The following is a 21156-nucleotide window of genomic DNA, read 5'->3' as shown; positions in this document are numbered from 1 at the left end:
CATCCTGAGACTTCATTTTCCTGCAAATGTTTGTTTACCAAAAAGTGATGTTCAAGAAGTAAGGAAAATAAAGCCCCTTCTCTCCCATCCTTACAAAATTCTCTTTCCCCATCACACATTGTTTTCTGTCCTCCCTTATTACCTGTACTCTTCCTTCTGTATATTCTTGCCTCAAATCTCTTACTGCCTCTGCCTCTCCTTTGTGAAGTGGGAGGACCCCAAAGAGCAACTGACTAGCTAATATTACCGATTTCATTCAGCCATTGTACACATCCCTCCCTTGCCACTTACAGACTTAATTTTGAGAGGTTTCCCAGTGACAGTCCAAGTTTTCACTGATGTTTCTAGCTTAATTGACTTAGAGGGCTCAAGAGTATATATGCCTATGCCCCTAATGAAGTAGGCTCAGATCCAGATGTCCAGAGCAGCATTTTCTCCGAACGTCTCTAATCTTAAGGTGGCCAAGACAGCAACCTAAATTCACTAAGAATCCAGACCTTATGAATTTATCTCTTTACTTTTTAAATGAGAAGAGGGGAGACAAAGCCAGATTCCCACATGTGCCACTTCCAGGATCCACCCAGCAAGACGCCTACAGGGTGATGCTCTTTTTGCACCTGAGGTAAGACTGCATAGAGCTATACTCAGCACTGGGGGCAGGAGGGGCCAACTCGCTGGAACCAATGGAGTCATGGCTGCGAGAGGGGGAGTGAGAGAGAAGGGGGCAGTGGTGATGAAGCAATTGGTCACTTTCACTGTGTGCCCTGCCCAGGAAATGACCTGGGACAACAACATGCAAGGTCGATGCTGTACCACTGAGCCAACTGGCCAGGGGCTGGATTAGCTCTTAGGACCTAATTCATAAGGACAAGCATGAAACATAGAATAAAAAATTGGTGCATACACACTTATTCTGTCAACAGTGCTTTTATTTCTGAAAAAATAATTGTATAGGAGGCTAAACTACCTAGTGAGTATGGGCAGATGTTGATACAATTCAAGTATGGATCATCATAGGTTGTTCAAAATGATCGTGGGCTTTAAATAGAAACCATATTCTAACACAGTCCTCTCAGATTTCTTATTTGTTTCCCTATAAGAATATTGTCCCTGGAGTGACGTCACGGAAATGGCGCTGTGAGAAGCGCGTCTGACAGCTCTCCCCTAAATCACAACAAATTTATCAACTAGAAACAGAAAAATTTATCCTAGGAGCATTCCGGAGTTCCACACAAACTGAAAGCAAAAGGACTGTTATCACTTGAATCTGAGAGACAAGGGTGTGGAGGAAGCTACCGCAGCAGCGACGCTCATTCAAGCCGCGAGGGAGTGCGCCTGCAGTGAGTCAGCCCATATACTTGGGAACCGCGAGCCGCCGCGAGCAGCCGACGTGAGCCGCCGCGAGCCCCCGTGAGCCACCGCCGCGAGCGGCCAACGCGAACAGCCACCGCGAGCTGCCGCCACGAGCCGCCGCGCGCGCGCCCGGTCCGGTTGAGCACCGCTGACATTCCCAGCGGCCCGCACACTGCGAGTGGGGGTCGCCGGCCACCGGTGCCCGGAGCGCCCCATTCGCGCGCGTGCCTTGGGCATTCCACGCGCCCAGGGCGCCCTGCTGGCCCACACACCCAGGGGGTTCCATTATCCTGCGCCTGGTGCGGTCCAGCCGCCAGCGGCGGGGCGAGCAGGAGAGGCTTGGGAGATTCTCTCCGTGGGCGGGGCACCTCACCCAGCCATTCAAGCTAACAATCAAGCGTTGGGGGAGGGGCGCGCACAGGCAGCCTAAAATACCTTCGGAAGCACAGCTGCGACCCAATCACTGAAATTAGCTTAACCCATAAAATCTGCGCACCCTCGGTTCTAATTGATAAGATCTATCTCAGTTCAGCGATCCAAGACAAGAGGCATGATATTTTTTAGTGCCTCTTGCTAAAGGGGCGGGGACAACTTCTGATTGATAGAGCCTCCATATTCAGGGATAAACGCTAACAAGAAGGACTTGGCAGATAATAAGGTCTATACTACACTAGTCGTAAGCAGAGACTAGTGCCTCTTCTTCCCTGCAAAAACAGGCTACAAAGTGTGGAAAGCCTGGGTTGAGAGGTCCAACTAAATGATAGGCGCTGAACAGTCACCTTGACAACAATTGACTCCCACCCCCGCCTGATTACACTGGAGGCCCTGACTCTCAGAGCCTTTCCCAAAGCCTTGCACTGAGTGGGGATAGAGTGGGGATTTCCCAGCTCTTTGAGCCTCTTACTCCCCAGGCAGAAGCAGTTGCAGCCTTATAGCTGGATCACCAGGCTGCTAATTCAGAAAGGGGGGACTAGGAGAGAGAATCCAGGAAAGCAAACTCTCTCATCGTTGGACCTTGCAAACGCAAACAAGCCTTTACTTCCAGCAAGACTAAAGCCAATTATATGACATTGCCATAGAATCCCATCAACTGCAAATCCCTACCTAAGAGTGACACAGGGGCAGAGCCTGGGGTACAGAGTCACCGACTAGGAAGAGGGAGAGAAAAGAAAAAGGAAGAAGTTAACCTCTCAAAATCAAGAAAAACCCACACACTTTACAACTTGATCCACTAATTTTTTGTTGTTGTTGTTGTTGTTTGTTTCTTCTATCTTTTTGCCTTTATTTCCTCCACCTCGGTCCTTCTATTCTCTGCCCATCTTATGCTTCCCCTTTCTTGAACTACACTACCCATGAGTGTTGCATTTTATTTTTCTTCTTCATCCTCACCCTCCTGTAAGGTTATACTCCAAAACACTTAACTCTCACTCTCTCCTCTTTTGTTTTTTTTTTTTGTCTTGCTTTATTTTGTTTTTTTTTCCTCCTATTTTATTTCTTCCTTCGTTTTTCTCTTTTTCTTATTTTTTCCTTTCTATTCGTTTTTTCTTTTCTCATTTTACTTTCCTCCCATATAATCCTCAATCACGAACAAATTAGTTAATTTGGGACTCAAGGCTTTTTTTTGGCTTTATTTCTCTTTTTTGCTTTTGTTTTTATTTTTTTTTCTCTTGTTTGTTTATTTTTGTGGCATTTTGGGTCCTCCCAACCCAAGGTCTCCATTGTATTTAGTCTTCGCTCCACTTAATACAACAGATTTTTACTTATTATTTTTATTTTTTCTTCTTTATTATTCTTTTTTGGTCCTTTTTTCTGATTCCCTCTTATCCCTCTCATTATATCTCTTAGTTAACCATCACTTACAAGCAAATCATCTTATGCTTGTCTAAGATTTTCTTCCTTTTTTTTTTTTTGCATTTAGTAGGTCCCTACTCCCTTTTTTTTGCCCCTTGAACTCTTCACCCCAAATCAGGCCCTCCATTATAGGCATGATATTTCCCTGAGGAGGGGAGAGAAGGGAAAGAGAAGAGAGAAAAAAAGGGGGAAATAATAAATTATTACTGTTTTTTTTTGTGGGGTGTTTTAACTTTTTTTTTTCTTTTTACTCTTTATTAATTCTAATTAGTGCTATCAATAAGACCACCCTCAGATGCCGATAAGAAAGAGGAAATCGAATATTATGGATACAAAAGAAAGAGAGGTAACACAAATAGATGTGGAAAAATCTATGGAGAAAAGACTTAACATATTGGAAGCCTTGGAGCTAAATGACAGAGAATTTAAAATAGAAATCTTAAAAATACTCAGAGATATACAAGAAAACACAGAAAGGCAATATAGGGAGATCAGAAAACAACTCAATGAACACAAAGAATATATTACCAAGGAAATTGAAACTATTAAAACAAATCAAACAGAAATGAAAAACTCAATTCACGAGCTGAAAAACGAGGTAACAAGCTTAGCTAACAGAACAGCCCAGATTGAAGATAGGATTAGTGAAATAGAAGACAAACAACTTGAGGCACAACAGAGAGAAGAAGAAAGAGACTCAAAAATAATAAAAAACGAGAAAGCCCTACAGGAATTGTCTGACTCCATCAGAAAGAATAACATAAGAATAATAGGTATATCAGAGGGAGAAGAGAAAGAAAATGGAATGGAGAATATACTCAAACAAATAATAGACGAGAACTTCCCAAGCCTGTGGAAGGAACTAAAGCCTCAAATTCAAGAAGCAAACAGAACACCAAGTTTTCTTAACCCCAACAAACCCACTCCAAGGCACATCATAATAAAGATGACACAAACCAATGACAAAGACAAAATTCTCAAGGCAGCCAGGGAAAAGAAGAGTACAACATATAAAGGAAGGCCTATTAGATTATCATCAGATTTCTCAGCAGAAACTCTACAAGCTAGAAGAGAGTGGACCCCAATATTTAAAGCCCTGAAAGAGAGGAACTTTCAGCCAAGAATACTATACCCATCAAAGCTATCCTTCAAGTATGAAGGAGATATAAAAACATTCACAAATACAGAAAAGATGAGAGAATTTATCAACAGAAAGCCCCCACTCCAGGAAATACTAAGGGGGGTTTTCCAACCAGATTCAAACAACAAAAGAAAACAACACCACAAGTAACAGCTCCACCAAGAACACAATAAAACCAAACTTAAACTGTGACAACAAAGGAAAAAAAGGGGGGAGAGGATGGAGATTAACAGTAGCAAAGGATGATGAAGTGCAGAAATACTTATAAGATAGGGTACTACAATGAATATGGTAGGTACCCTTTTCATTACTTAATGGTAACCACCCTTAAAAAAACCACCACAAAAACACTTGACTTAAAAAAGGTAGCAACAGAGGAAAGAAGTATGGAACACAAACAAACAAAAACAAATGATAGAAAAACAAAAGAGAAGAATCAAACTAGATACAAAACTAACAGAAAGCAAGTTATAAAATGGCAGTAGGGAACCCACAAGTGTCAATAATTACACTAAATGTAAATGGATTAAATTTACCAATAAAAAGACACAGAGTAGCAGAATGGATTAAAAAAGAAAATCCAACTATATGCTGCCTACAAGAAACACATCTAAGCAACAAGGATAAAAACAAATTCAAAGTGAAAGGCTGGAAAACAATACTCCAAGCAAACAACACCCAGAAAAAAGCAGGTGTAGCAATACTCATATCTAATAATGCTGACTACAAGACAGAAAAAGTACTCAGAGACAAAAATGGTCATTTCATAATGATTAAGGGGAAGTTGAATCAAGAAGACATAACAATCCTTAATATATATGCACCAAACCAAGGAGCACCAAAATATATAAGACAGCTACTTATTGACCTTAAAACAAAAACTAACAAAAATACAATCATACTTGGAGACCTCAATACACCGCTGACGACTCTAGATCGGTCATCCAAACAGAGAATCAATAAAGATGTAGTGGCCTTAAATGAAATACTAGAACACCTGGATATGATAGACATCTACAGGACACTTCATCCCAAAGCGACAGAGTATACATTTTTCTCTAGTGTACATGGAACATTCTCAAGAATTGACCATATGTTGGGCCACAAAGACAATATCAGCAAATTTAGAAAAATTGAAATTGTACCAAGCATATTTTCTGATCATAAAGCCTTGAAACTAGAATTCAACTGCAAAAAAGAGGGGGAAAAACCCACAAAAATGTGGAAACTAAACAACATACTTCTAAAAAATGAATGGGTCAAAGAAGAAATAAGTGCAGAAATCAAAAGATATATACAGACAAATGAAAATGAAAATACGACATATCAGAATCTCTGGGATGCAGCAAAAGCAGTAATAAGAGGAAAGTTCATATCACTTCAGGCCTATATGAACAAACAAGAGAGAGCCGAAGTAAACCACTTAACTTCACACCTTAAGGAACTAGAAAAAGAGGAACAAAGACAACCCAAAACCAGCCGAAGAAAGGAGATAATAAAAATCAGAGCAGAAATAAATGAAATAGAGAACAGAAAAACTATAGAAAAAATCAATAAAACAAGGAGCTGGTTCTTTGAAAAGATCAACAAAATTGACAAACCCTTGGCAAGACTCACCAAGGAAAAAAGACACAGGACTCAAATAAATAAAATCCAAAATGAAAGAGGAGAGATCACCACAGACATCATAGAAATACAAAGAATTATTGTAGAATACTATGAAAAATTATATGCCACCAAATACAACAACCTAGAAGAAATGGATAAATTCCTAGAACAATACAACCTTCCTAGACTGAGTCATGAAGAAGCAGAAAGCCTAAACAGACCAATCAGCAGGGAGGAAATAGAAAAAACTATTAAAAATCTCCCCAAAAATAAAAGTCCAGGCCCAGACGGTTATACTAGTGAATTCTATCAAACATTCAAAGAAGACTTGGTTCCTATTCTACTCAAAGTCTTCCAAAAAATTGAAGAAGAAGCAATACTTCCAAACACATTTTATGAGGCCAACATAACCCTCATACCAAAACCTGGCAAGGATGGCACAAAGAAAGAAAACTACAGACCAATATCTCTAATGAATACAGATGCTAAAATACTAAACAAAATACTGGCAAACCGAATACAACAACATATTAAAAAAATAATACATCATGATCAAGTGGGATTCATCCCAGAATCTCAAGGATGGTTCAACATACGCAAAACGGTTAACGTAATACACCATATCAACAAAACAAAGAACAAAAACCACACGATCTTATCAATAGATGCAGAAAAGGCTTTTGATAAAATACAACACAATTTTATGTTTAAGACTCTCAACAAAATGGGTATAGAAGGAAAATATCTCAACATGATAAAGGCCATATATGATAAACCATCAGCCAACATCCTATTAAACGGCATAAAACTGAGGACTTTCTACCTTAAATCAGGAACAAGACAGGGTTGTCCACTCTCTCCACTCTTATTCAACGTGGTGCTAGAAGTTCTGGCCAGAGCAATCAGACAAGACAAAGAAATAAAAGGCATCCATATCGGAAAAGAAGAAGTAAAGGTATCACTTTTTGCTGATGATATGATCCTATACATCGAAAACCCGAAGGACTCCACAAAAAGATTATTAGAAACAATAAACCAATACAGTAAGGTCGCAGGATACAAAATTAACATACAAAAGTCCATAGCCTTTCTATATGCCAACAATGAAATATTAGAAAACGAACTCAAAAAAATAATCCCCTTCACGATTGCAACAAAAAAAATAAAATACCTAGGAATAAACATAACAAAGAACGTAAAGGACCTATATAATGAAAATTACAAAGCATTGTTAAGGGAAATCGAAAAAGATACAATGAGATGGAAAAATATTCCTTGTTCTTGGATAGGAAGAATAAATATAATTAAAATGGCCATATTACCCAAAGCAATATACAAATTTAATGCAATTCCCATCAAAATCCCTATGAGATTTTTTAAAGAAATGGAACAAAAAATCATCAGATTTATATGGAACTATAAAAAACCCCGAATAGCCAAAACAATCCTAAGGAAAAAGAATGAAGCTGGGGGCATTACAATACCTGACTTTAAACTATATTATAGGGCCATGATAATCAAAACAGCATGGTATTGGCAAAAAAATAGACACTCAGACCAATGGAACAGAATAGAAAGCCCAGAAATAAAACCACATATATATGGTCAAATAATCTTTGATAAAGGGGCCAACAACACACAATGGAGAAAAGAAAGCCTCTTCAACAAATGGTGTTGGGAAAACTGGAAAGCCACATGCAAAAGAATGAAACTCGACTACAGCCTGTCCCCGTGTACTAAAATTAATTCAAAATGGATCAAAGACCTAAATATAAGACCTGAAACAATAAAGTACATAGAAGAAGACATAGGTACTAAAATCATGGACCTGGGTTTTAAAGAACATTTTATGAACTTGACTCCAATGGCAAGAGAAGTGAAGGCAAAGATAAATGAATGGGACTACATCAGAATAAAAAGTTTTTGCTCAGCAAGAGAAACTGATATCAAAATAAACAGACAGCCAACTATATGGGAACTGATATTTTCAAACGACAGCTCAGATAAGGGCCTAATATCCAAAATTTACAAAGAACTCATAAAACTCAACAACAAACAAACAAACAATCCAATAAAAAAATGGGAAGAGGACATGAACAGACACTTCTCCCAGGAAGAGATACAAATGGCCAACAGATATATGAAAAGATGCTCAGCTTCATTAGTTATTAGAGAAATGCAAATCAAAACTACAATGAGATACCACCTCACTCCTGTTAGATTAGCTATTATCAACAAGACGGGTAATAGCAAATGTTGGAGAGGCTGTGGAGAAAAAGGAACCCTCATTCACTGTTGGTGGGACTGTAAAGTAGTACAACCATTATGGAGGAAAGTTTGGTGGTTCCTCAAAAAACTGCAAATAGAACTACCTTATGACCCAGCAATCCCTCTACTGGGTATATACCCCAAAACCTCAGAAACATTGATACGTGAAGACACATGTAGCCCCATGTTCATTGCAGCACTGTTCACAGTGGCCAAGACATGGAAACAACCAAAAAGCCCTTCAATAGAAGACTGGATAAAGAAGATGTGGCACATATACACTATGGAATACTACTCAGCCATAAGAAATGATGACATCAGATCATTTACAGCAAAATGGTGGGATCTTGATAACATTATAAGGAGTGAAATAAGTAAATCAGAAAAAAACAAGAACTACATGATTCCATACATTGGTGGAACATAAAAACGAGACTAAGAGACATGGACAAGAGTGTGGTGGTTACCAAGGGTGGGGGGGGAGGGAGGACATGGGAGGGAGGGAGGGAGAGAGTTAGGGGGAGGGGGAGGGGCACAGAGAACTAGATAGAGGGTGACGGAGGACAATCTGACTTTGGGCGAGGGGTTTGCAACATAATTTGATGACAAAATAACCTAGACATGTTTTCTTTGAATATATGTACCCTGATTTATTAATGTCATCCCATTACCATTAATAAAAATTTATTAAAAAAAAAAAAAAACTATGTTAGAAAATGTAATTCCAAATGTTATTGTGCATTAGAAATTAAAGAGAAGTTTGCTGTTTTTAAAAAAAAAAAAAAAAAAAAAAACTATGTTAGAAAATGTAATTCCAAATGTTATTGTGCATTAGAAATTAAAGAGAAGTTTGGTGTTTTAAAAAAAAATAAAATAAAATATTGTCCCTTTCTTGACTATGAAACAAAACTAAGCTGTTAGGATATATACATTGAAACTTACACATATAATTTGCCAATTGAAGTCATTCTTTGCTACACCATAACTTTTTCATGGCCTTTTTCACCTCTGCATTTCTCAGTGTATAGATTAGAGGGTTGAGCAAGGGTGTCCCGATGGTATAAAACACAGCCACCATCTTGTCCAATGGAAATGTGGTTGGTGGGCGTGTATATATGAATATACATGGGCCAAAAAATATGACAACCACAATAAAGTGGGAGGTACATGTGGAAAGGGCTTTTCGCCTTCCTTCTGCACTGTGGTTTCTCAGTGAATACAGAATGACAACATAGGAGGCAAGTAGGATTATAAAACTCACCATGCAAATGACCCCACTATTAGAAACAACTAGCAAATTTATCACATAAGTGTCCATGCAGGCAAGTTTCAACAAGGGCTGCAAGTCACAAAAATAGTGGTCAATCACATTGGGGCCACAGAAAGGTAATTGCAAAGCTAGGAAAATCTGTGCTGAAGAGTGGATACAAGAGCCCACCCAGGCCAGAACCACCAACACACCACAGACTCTCTGGCTCATGATGATGGTGTATCGCAAGGGCTTACAAATGGCAACATAGCGATCAAAGGCCATGAGGATGAGCACAAAGATCTCCATGCACCCAAAGAAATGGGCTGCAAACACCTGAGTCATGCACTCATTGTAGGAAATGGTCTTCTTCTGAGAAAGGGCATCCACAATCAATCTGGGGGCTGTGGTTGTAGAGAAGCAGGCATCAGCAAAGGACAGATAGAAAAGGAAGAAGTACATGGGACCCCCTAGGGTCCTGCTTGTTTTAATCGTCGCTACAATGAGAAAGTTCCCTGACAGTGTCGCAAGGTAAAGAATCAAGAAGATCCCAAATATTGCTTTCTGCTTTCCTGCATCCTGTGTCAACCCAAACAGAATGAATTCAATCACACTGTTATTCATCGCCATACTAGTGGCCATAGGTAAGATGCAGTTGGCAAAGGTTTAATCTGCAGAGAGAAAAAAAGATGAGTCATCCTGAGATCAGCAACTGAACTCTACATTCCTTATTTCTGCTCCATCCTGTTACCTCCAACTGCCTTTCATCCACTGTGAATCTCTGTACACTTGCAAATATGCAAGCCCCTCCCAGATCCTTCTGTTGTTCAGAAACTCACTGCATTAGACCAAAACCTTTTACATTCAAAGAATAAAAAATAAATAAACGTCCTTCCCTGACCAGGAAGTGGCGTAGTGAATAGAGCATTGGACTGAAACGTAAAGGACCCAGGTTCAAAACCCCTAGGTCTCCTGCATGAGAGTGGGCTCATCTAGCTTGAACACAGGGTTCCAGGCTTGAGTGTGGGATCACAGACATGACCTCAAGGTTGCTGGCTTGAGCCTAAGGTCGCAGGCTTGAGCAAGGGGCCCCTCGCTCTGCTGTAGCCCCCAAGTAAAGGCACATATGAGAAAGCAATCAATGAACAACTAAGGAACCATAACAAAGAATTGAAGTCTCTCATCTTTGTCCCTTCCTGTCTGTCTGTCACTATCTGTCCCTCTCTCTGACTCTCTTGCTGTCTCTGTAAAAAATATAAATAAATAAATAAACAAACAAATAAGTAAACATCCTTTTAAAAGTTTGATTTGTATCAAGACTGAAAACTGCAGAACTTGTACTCTCCGTGGGCAAGTGACTTAACCTCTTTGAACTTCAGCCTCCTGTGAAAAATGAAGAACAAATACTGGTCCCACCACATTCCGATTGTTTCTAAGAATTATATTAATAAAAAGATTTTATACTCATACATAAACACACACATACACACGTATATTTCATGGATGATGCATCTTATCTGTGAGCTTCTAAATCTGAACAGCATTAGGCCAATATAATTAAGCACTGATATTGTTAGAGAATCCCTCTGGAAAAAAATATTTCAGTTAGGTTCACTCCTTTTTGTGTCCATCATCCCTAACCCTTTCAGGACACTGGATAAAATGTGCTTTATTTTTAACAGTTTTATTTTGCTGATACCTCTTGTGTAGATGTCAGCTCCACTGACAATCTTCATATAACAAATGTCTGGGTGATATTTTGAGGTTGGCATAATTTAGGGAAACGACTGTTTACTCTATCTAGAACTGATTCCCTTAGAATACTGAATCTATCTGCCCATAAATTTGACCCGACATAAAATTTCTAATATGCCTATAATCTAAGTATCAATAGTATTTTTACTCATCTATGTTCCTTTTTACCCTAAATTCCCACTAAAAAATATTATTTGAAAAAGATTTCAAAAAAAGGAAAAGAAATAGATTCCATAATGCCAATATACAATTTTATGATTTTTCAAGTCCTTATTCTTTGCATATATAGTTTATGTGATTGAAATCATCATATAATATCATTTGTGTTTTGATGTTCGCTTAGAATTATTTTAACATTTCTTACCATACTCTTATATTTTCCATAGTTTAAATTTAATGGTGTGATAATGTGTCAATTTTGTCCATTGATATATTTTTATTGCTTTTAGTTGTCACTCATTAATAACAATTTTACAAAAAACTTTAGAATACCTTCCCAAGTATAATACTGCTGCACCAAATGCCAGACATGATCAGTGCTATTGACAAGAATTAAATTTTTTCAATATTTTCTACCTTTTTATTAGCTATATTTTACTGTAGAATCCACAATCATGACCAAATATTCAAAGTAAGAGAATGTAAGAAGAAAATACTAAAATCTCTCTCCAAATTATTGGAATCTATAATCCCACTCTCCATTTGGTTTGTTTGTCTTTCCAGAAAATTTCTTTAAGTATATTTGCATATGTGTTTATGTATAGATCCTTTTTTATATACAGGTATGGCCAACACTCAATATTATTTAGTAGAAAAACTGATGCACAAGCAAAAAAAGCACAGGTTATCTCATATTTAATGACATGATTTTATTATCTGACTTGGTTAATAGAAATTAAAAATTAAATTTTAATTATATTTATATATTTTTTATTGCCAGACATATTTAATATTTTAATACAGTTTTCTGAAAATATATTTCTTTGAAAAATCTTTTTCTCTTTTGTTGGCTCATTTTTTACGATTTAGACATTTTTCCTAGTATAGATACTAATCTAGCAAAAACACTTATTTCTTGATTAAGAGTACAGTTACGGAAACTGGATGGCCTGAGTTCAAATCCCAGCGCCCCTATTTCCTGGCCACACAGTCTTGGGAAAACAACTTTTGAAATCATCCTGGCTACTCTGCTGATGAAATGAGAAAAAACTCTAGCTCAGAATAAAAACTATGGAAGCCTCAGCCTCTGCTAATTCCACTATTAGGATTTTGTTATTATTCCTCATTTCCCATAAATTTTTCCTTCCTGTATATTCCAAACTGTCATTTTCCCCATTTTTAGTCTATAATTTTCAAATGTTTTCAAAATTATAGTATGTGTTCTTTTCCATAATTCCATAATTATGATTCATTGCAAATACTGAATCAAAATTATCTGGATGAGTTATGAGGAATGGGGAAAAGATTCATCTGTTCTTAACAATTTAATATGAGCTTTAAGATAATGTAAGTAAAAGCATTAATGATGTAAGTCACTATGATATTAGAAGAGTATAAATTCCTAAAGGACAGTGAAAACTTCAGCACTATGTGAAGACATGGACTATAACATGAACTGAAGAGAGGCAGGACCTAAGCCAGGTTCTCTGAGACACAAATATTCAAAAGCAGAGCTGAGAGGTGGGTCACACAGTGGTCAGTGCATCGAGCCTGTAGCCACGCAGCCTGATTCACACAAGCACCATTACGGTGGGAGAGCTATCATGTCCCCTCATATCTCTGTGCCTCATTTTCTTCCCCTGTAAACACACATAGTAAAATCACCTACCCTTTCGGGTTGCTATGAAGGTCAGACAATTCCATATGTGCAAAGCCTATAGAGGATGCAGGGAGTCAGGTAGGCGGCCTCTGCAGTTGGAGTGCTAACATTCATTAATTAGGTTTATTAATCTTGGCTCTCCAAGAGGTACCTCTGACTTTCCAAAAATATTAATCCAAAGTGGTCATCTACCGATAACACAACTGTGCTAATGTTTTAAATCCTAGGTCCTTAGCTGAGTAACTGAACTGTCGTGCATGTTCCTTCTCTTGTGGTGATCAGAAGCTATGAATGACAATTCCGAATACCTTTAATAAATATTGAAAAATAAATAAAGTGCATAACTTCTTCAATATAGGAAGCCCTGATGAGAGGCAAGTAGAAATAAAATAATCCCTATGTTGTGAAGATATTTGGGGTCCAGAAATATGAAAATCAGAAAAGTGAGCATTTGGCATAAAAAACATAAAATCAAAGTTTTAATGACAGTAAGGCAAATAAATGTATCAGCAACTAGAGGAAAGATCAATATGAAACCTCCAGAGTAGCCAGATTCTAACGTCACAGGAGGAAGGCTTGGAAAAGTCAGTTTTCCTCCTAGCCAAAGGCCATGAAAGCCAGGTTATGAGGTGTAAATATATTTTTGTAGGTTAAATATAAAACTTGGAAACATATAAAACAGGAGAATAGATTTTACTAAGATTTATCCAGCACCTAAGAAAAAACTACACTCACATTTGTTTAACAGAAGTTAGTCATCTTTTCATTTGGAAACTCAGTGGAAGGCATACAAATGACCCCCAACAAAATAAAGACTGGCCTGCAGGCACCCCAACTATGACTGGATAGTGGCTCTGACTTGGCAATTCCTTTCTTATAGAAGGATTGGAGTGCTCACTTTCAGTTAGCTTCTGTGGGACACAGAAAAAAATTAAGCATCTCCTCCCAGCTTTAATAGGATCCTCTGTTGTCATGGTTGTCACTGTTCAGACTTTACATATATTTTAGAGCAATCAGAGGTTCCCAACACAATTGAGAGAAAGCTATGGAGATTATCCATATAGTCCCTGCCTCTACACATGCATAACCGCCACACACCATTAACACCTCCCCCAAGAGAGGTACATCTGCTCTAAATGATAAAGCCACAATGAATGACACATCTGAATCACCCCAAACCCATAATTTACCTTTGGGCTCACTCACAGTAGTGTACGTTCTACGGGTCTGGATAAACGTGTGATGATATAGGTCCGTCGTTTTAAACACCTACAAGGTATTTTCACTGCCCTAAAAATAGTGTCATTGTTATAGTCACAAAACATAAAATATAATTCCTTTCACACAATGTCCAATATTCAATACTTTCTACATAATATGTCTCACACAATTTACTTTCAGATATCTGTGTCGGTTTTTAATGTGAGAATTATTAGCTCATACATACTAGTCAGGCTGTTATTTCATAAATGTCAGTTATTATACATGGCCAGTCCTAGAATTCATTAATGGAATCCTCATATGAATACTTTATGTTCCCAGAGAGAAAGGATACAATTTCATATATGCCATCAACCTCTCCCTCCTTTTACCTCTTTGTCACTCCTTGAAAAATTGTAAAAGTATAGAGACCAACGAGAGGACACCGCCTGCGTCTAGATCGGCCCAAACAGGAGCTTAACGGTGGGGTCCACGAACTTGGTAGAAAACCGTGCGCGCGGCTGCGCTTTCCCACCCGGAGTCGTTACAGATGTGGGAAAAAATGCTTCCTGAAAGCAGTTTGTTTTTGAAGGGTATGGTGCTGGGAAGCCTTTTCTGTGCCTTGATCACTATGCTAGGACACATTAGGATTGGTTATGTAAATAAAATGTACCATGAACATCACCTGCAAGCTCCTAATAAAGAAGGCATCTTGAAAATTTCAGAAGATGAACGCCTGGAGCTCAGTAAGAAGTTTTGGGTTTACTGTATCATCCTCGTAAAACCCAAAGAAGTGCGTCTTTCGGCTGCAGTGAAGGAGACTTGGGCCAAACACTGTGACAAAGCAGAGTTCTTCAGTTCTGAAACTGTTCAAGTGTTTGAGTCGATTAACATGGGAACAAATGACATGTGGTTAATGATGAGAAAGGCTTACAAACACGCCTTTCATAAATATCAAGACCAGTACAGCTGGTTCTTCCTTGTACGCCCCACAACGTTTGCTATTATTGAAAACCTAAAGTATTTTTTGCTTAAAAAGGACCCATCACAACCTTGCTACCTAGGCCGCACTGTAAAATCTGGAGACCTTGAATATGTGAATGTGGAAGGAGGAATTGTCTTAAGTATAGAATCAGTGAAAAGACTTAACAGCCTTCTCAGTGTTCCTGAAAAGTGTCCTGAACAGAGAGGGATGATTTGGAAGATATCTGAAGATAAGCAGCTAGCAGTCTGCCTGAAATATGGTGGAGTGTTTGCAGAAAATGTAGAAGATTCTGAAGGAAAAGATGTATTTAATACCAAATCTGTTGGGCTTTTAATTCAAGAGGCATTGACTAATCAAACCAACCTGGTAGTAGAAGGATGTTGTTCAGATATGGCTGTTACTTTTAATGGACTGACTCCTAATCAGATGCATGTGATGATGTATGGGGTGTACCGGCTTAGGGCATTTGGGCATCTTTTCAGTGATGCCTTGGTTTTCTTACCTCCAAATGATTCTGACAATGACTGAGAAGTGAAACAAGAATATATATATGATTGCCATATAGTACATGTACTGTCATTATTTGCAATAACAACTATGTTTCCAACTCAGCAGCATGTTTCTTTTTTTATTTTTCAGTTTGGTGACACTGGTTTAATCACACAGTAAATGTAGGATTACATTTTTAAATAGGGTGGGCTTTTCCCTTAAAACATACGTGAAAATTTCCAATATGTTAGAAGGAAATATTTTAAGAATAATTTTACAAATAAAGCATATATTCATAAATATACTTATGCTATCAATTCTAAATATTGAACATTTAAAATCTGGGGCACGTTTTCTTTCTGATTGGTTAAATATTTAAATGTTTTTTTCACTTTCAAAGATATGCAAATGAATTGCTAGTTGTGAATTTGTGAATAAAGTAAAACTTTTAGCTGTGCTTCCATTACTTCTTATGTCAGTTTCTGTTCTAAGGCTCCACAAGTGACAGTGAGTTTGCTTCCCCAAAATACACAACCAAGCAACAAAGGAAATGGACCCAAGTAATGAAAAAGTGGAAACTGAAATCCATCCTTGAGAGAATGAGTGACAATTACAGAGTTTAAGTTTCCCTGGGAACTAACCTAGGGGAGTTCTTAGCATACACAATTGTATTGTAACTCTCTGTACTTTTCTGTGCAGATACTGGAATTGGACTTTGACTATGAAGAATATAATGTCATTTAACTGTGTTGTTTCTCAGTTAATCAAGCTCTCATCTGTGGTTTGGATAAAAAATATATATCAGTTGAGTAAGAGGCAAGAGAAAGGAAATAGTTTAGTGCAGCTTCAACACTTACCTTTCTCTTTTAAAAAAAACAGATGATATCCAACAGAGCGCTCATACTTCTCACTCTTTCAGTTCTGATTTACCTTGACGATGAATCATGCACATGAGTTTGCAACATGTAAATTCTGTTTCAAATGGATCCGCTTGCCTTTCCATTGCAGGATCTTTGGGTAGGGGAGATGCTCCGTAGATGGCCAACCCTTCCTAGAAAGTGGGAACTAGATTTTCCGAAAGGACTGGAATACCAGCAGAAAGTTTCTTCTACTCTTAGCACTTCCTAGAATAAAAAGGAATATCCCCACTATTCTGTGATAGAAACATCTCTAAAGCTAGCTCTATTACCCCAAAACATTGCCCTGTAGAGCACATGAATTAAAGAATTCTTTGTCCTCCATCAGATATTTATAGGGGTTTCATGAAAGTTCACGGATGCCGCATCTTAAGAGGGATGAGAACTCCACCCATCTCACCCAAACCTGACCAATTTGCTCATTAAACTAATTAGCTCACATAATCCAGGATCACAGCAAACCATGCGGCCATTTCGTCCCCTACAAGGCTGTCAACAGGCAGATTCTGTCCTCAGAGTCCAAGTTTGCCCTAAGGGACACCTCCCATTTCTGTTACCAGGTGCTCTACTCATGCGCCCTGCTCTAAGGAAAAATCATGCTAAGTCACATTGAGGCATTTCCTATGAAAAGCTACCAAAGTCTCTGTCTGTCCTTTAAGTCAAAACTATTCTAATGGCAGTCAAAGCTCTGAGACCAGGTGAAGATTCAAACAGATGGGAAATAATAGAATTCTAGCTCCCTCATTTGTTTCTGTGGCTTTAGGCATATATCTTCTCCTAGCTTCCTATTCTAGAAAATGTGGTCATGAGGTATAATAATTACTACAAATAATAATAGCATTGATAAAATATAACATAAATAATTATAATGAAAAGTATTAACTAAAATTTCTATAATTTCTAAAACAATATGAAGTGAGTACATCAGTAGGTAAAAGGAGGGAGAAGAAAGAATTACAAGAAAAATCTCTTTACACATTTTTATTTTTAAATATAAATTATATACAGTAAGATACACTACTTTTAAATGTATAGGAAGTGAGTTTTGTCAAATGTATAACATGCAACTACTATCACATGGTAGGAGTTTTTCAATTTTCTTCTACAAATCAGAAAACCATATTTTAGCTTTTTTGTATTTTCTTCATGTTTATATATTTTTTCTTTCTCCTCTTTATTTGGTTTTATTTTTATTCTTAATAGCCAATGTTTCTATTTATCACAATGCTTGTAGTTGCCATTTTCTCTTTTTCCATTTTCTTGATTAAATTTATTGGGGTGACGTTGGGTAATAAGATGATATAAGTTTCAAGTGTACAGTTCTATGAAACATTATCTGTATATTGTATATGCCCACCACCCAAACTCAAATCATCTTCAGTCACAATATGTTTGACCCCTTTACCCATTATTACCACCCTACCCCCTTCCCTCTGGTTACCACCATCCCGATATCTGCGTGAGTTTTTGTTTGTTTTCACATTTGTTCATTTGTTGCTTTCAGGTTTATATCCCTCCTGTGAGTGAAATCATATGGTTCTTACCATTTCCTGTCTGACATTTCACTTAGTACGATATTCTCAAGGTCCAGCCATGCTGTGGCAAATGGCAGGATTTCATCTTTCCATTTGGTCTCAGTACACAGTCCTTCTGAGGAGAGGAGGGCAGTGTTATCAGAGCCTCACCCCAGGCCCTGCTGGTTCACTGGCAATCTTTGGAGTTCCATGATTTACAAGTGCATCACCCCAACTTCTGCCTTCATCTGCAAAGGGCATTTTTCTTGTGTGCTTGTGCCTCTGTGTCCAGATTTCACATTTTTATAAAAATATCTGTCACCTGTTCTATGGTGGCGCAGTGGATAATGTGTTGACCTAGAATGCTGAGGGCCCCAGTTCGAAACCCTGGGTTTGCCTGGTCAAAGCACATATGAGAGTTAATGCTTCCTGCTCCTTCTACCTTCTCTCTCTTTCTCTCTCTCTCTCTCTCTAAAAATGAATAAAATCTAAAAATTAAATAGAATAAATCTGTGTAAGTAATCAAGGGAAATTCTTTTTTTAAAAAAAAGTCAGTCATAATGGATTAGACCTCACTCCAATGACTTTATCTTAATTTATGGTGAATTCACAACCAGTGGGGATTAGGACTTCATCATTTTGGGGAGAGGATAAAATTCAGAACATAGAAAATCCAAGGAATGGAGAAATGCTGTGAGGAATAAATATTGCAGGATTGAATCTCACCAAATTTCCTACAAAAGATCTGCTGCTGTTGTTGCCCTCACTCTAGTAACACTCCACCTGTGGAAGCCCAGATTCTCGGCTTTCTGTCTATTCCCAGATTCAGCTAATGCTCCCAGGGGGAAGAAGCCACTGAATTCAACTTATGGAAGGACTTCCCTCTGGACTCTTATCCATGAGAGTAAGCAGCTGAGATAAAGGACAACATTGTTTTCTTGCAGTCAGTTAAAATAATATTAGTTCAGTGTGATAACTAGATATGTTACAATAATAATGATAAGCTCTGAATGGCAGTTCCAATTATCTCTGATGACTACAAAAGGAATAATGAATTATTACTTAATTTGAATATACTAGATTCCTGATAAAAGATAAACGCCAAAGAAGAGATCTATTTGCTGCGAAGACAGGAGGACTTAGGTAGAAGAATAAGAAAAATTTTATAAGAGGAGAAACATCCAGCACTTCAGGTAAACATAGAGATGATTCTATGAGAACTACACCATTCTTAAATTGTACAATTATGGACAGATATTGGACAACAACGAGAGCCAGGTCACGTAATTCTGTTTTATTCTATTGTGAATAAGCAAAGAGAAATTTTGTGAACATAAAAAGACTGGGAAGAGCTCTTGACAAGATGTATGTATTAGGTCAGATCATCAGTACCTCAGAGTTTTATCACTGAGTTCAATCATTGTCTAACACTCCTGGAATATCCTAATTCTCTGATCTGGGGGTATATCACACTAGTGGAGAATGCTATTTTCCCTTCTATTCTACCTGTTGAAATTTAAACCAATTCAAATATATTTGATACTAAAAGTCTTCCCTTTTATTCCCAGATAGACATCTGCCTCTATCTCCTATTTGCCTCTATTGCTGAGTTACTAGAAATATATTTAGTTGAATAACACAATCATAGATTATATATTATTCTTGTTGCATAATCTTATTATTCATACAGCCTCTACTTTTGTTATTAATATTTCATTTGCCGTGCACGTTACTTAGCAAGGTAAGTGTGGCCATTTGCCTTTTTCTTTCAATGTACAAAGTTTGACCGGTGATACAGAAAGTTTTTCCAAGTACAGTTAGGCTAAAATTACAGTGGGATCCTACTAGATAGCCTCTCTTTCTAGCATTCACCATCCACTCACATAAAACATCAAACCTCGATCATGTAATCATCCTGGAAAAGAGAAATCCTGAGCCCTCTTAGAAGGATGCCAATTGATGCTTAAATTTCCAAAATCAAGTTCTGTAAACTGCATAGTAAGACAAATATCAAAGCAGAAAAAAATACCAAAGTGAATAATAGTAAAGAAGAAGAAAAAAGAGTGGAGAATGACTGAAGTTAGAACAGCAGAGAGGATAGTGAGAGTGAGCAGACCCAAGGAAAGAAGAGTCAGGAGGTGGGGCATAAAGCGGGGAAAAGAGCAATATATATTAGAGAATATAGCTTGACCGAAGATTTTATCACAGAATTCATCGTTTTTCTCCGTAACCCTCTGCACTATCATGAACCCCAAAACCAGAATGGCGGTACAGTTGTGGGTCATGACAAAGGGTTTCCAAAGGTCTTAAAAATCTAGGAGTGGGCCCTAGCTGGTTGGCTCAGTGGTAGAGCGTCAGCCTGGCGTGCAGAAGTCCCAGGTTCAATTCCCAGCCAGGGCACACAGGAGAAGCGCCCATCTGCTTCTCCACCCCTCCTCCTCTCCTTCCTCTCTGTCTCTCTCTTCCCCTCCCGCAGCCAAGACTCCATTGGAGCAAAGATGGCCCGGGCGCTGGGGATGGCTCCTTGGCCTCTGCCCCAGGTGCTAGAGTGACTCTGGTCGCGACAGAGCAACGCCCCGGAGGGGCAGAGCACCGCCCCCTGGTGGGCAGAGCTTCGCCCCTGGTGGGCGTGCCGGGTGGATCCCCGTCGGGCGCATGCGGGAGTCTGTCTGACTGTCTCTCCCTGTTTCCAGCTTCAGAAAAATACAAAAAAAAAAAATCTAGAAGTGGAGAAAACCCAAGAGTGGGGAAAGTGCAGCCCTATCTTCTATTCTGTCCTAAATCTCTTAAAGTAAGGGGTTCCCACAAGACAGAAACTTTTCTCAAGCTGGCCTCAATACTGTGTACAGTTTATTGGCCTCCCTGTGAGCAGAGAAGCTTTTGAAAGTGCTGAAGCCAGGGAGGACTTAGGGAGCCTGGACCACTCTAACCCTTCATTGGTGGAAATGCTCTTTGCAGCTCTGTCGTGTTGTAGAAGACACACTGAGTATAGATTCCACCAGATGTC

General features: G+C 38.4%; 2 protein-coding genes across 2 annotated transcripts; one reads left to right on the top strand and one right to left on the bottom strand.

The window, feature by feature from the left end:
- Window positions 1–295: 295 nt before the first annotated feature.
- LOC136319684 (olfactory receptor 4C11-like) lies at window positions 296–10113 on the bottom strand. The gene is made up of 2 exons (XM_066252818.1): window positions 9200–10113; window positions 296–348 (listed from the first exon to the last, which is right to left on the bottom strand). Exons 1-2 carry the CDS (start codon window positions 10110–10112, stop codon window positions 296–298), a joined length of 966 nt encoding a protein of 321 aa, XP_066108915.1. The 5' UTR covers window position 10113.
- A 4693-nt stretch (window positions 10114–14806) lies between these two features.
- Window positions 14807–15757, top strand: LOC136318722 (C1GALT1-specific chaperone 1-like). The gene has a single exon (XM_066251530.1). The coding sequence runs from the start codon at window positions 14807–14809 to the stop codon at window positions 15755–15757; it is 951 nt and encodes a 316-aa protein (XP_066107627.1).
- The last annotated feature ends 5399 nt before the right edge of the window (window positions 15758–21156 follow it).

The sequence above is a fragment of the Saccopteryx bilineata genome, chromosome 1 (assembly GCF_036850765.1).
Source record: "Saccopteryx bilineata isolate mSacBil1 chromosome 1, mSacBil1_pri_phased_curated, whole genome shotgun sequence".
In the NCBI taxonomy this organism is placed as follows: domain Eukaryota; kingdom Metazoa; phylum Chordata; class Mammalia; order Chiroptera; family Emballonuridae; genus Saccopteryx; species Saccopteryx bilineata.
This window is presented reverse-complemented; position numbering and strand designations above follow the sequence as displayed.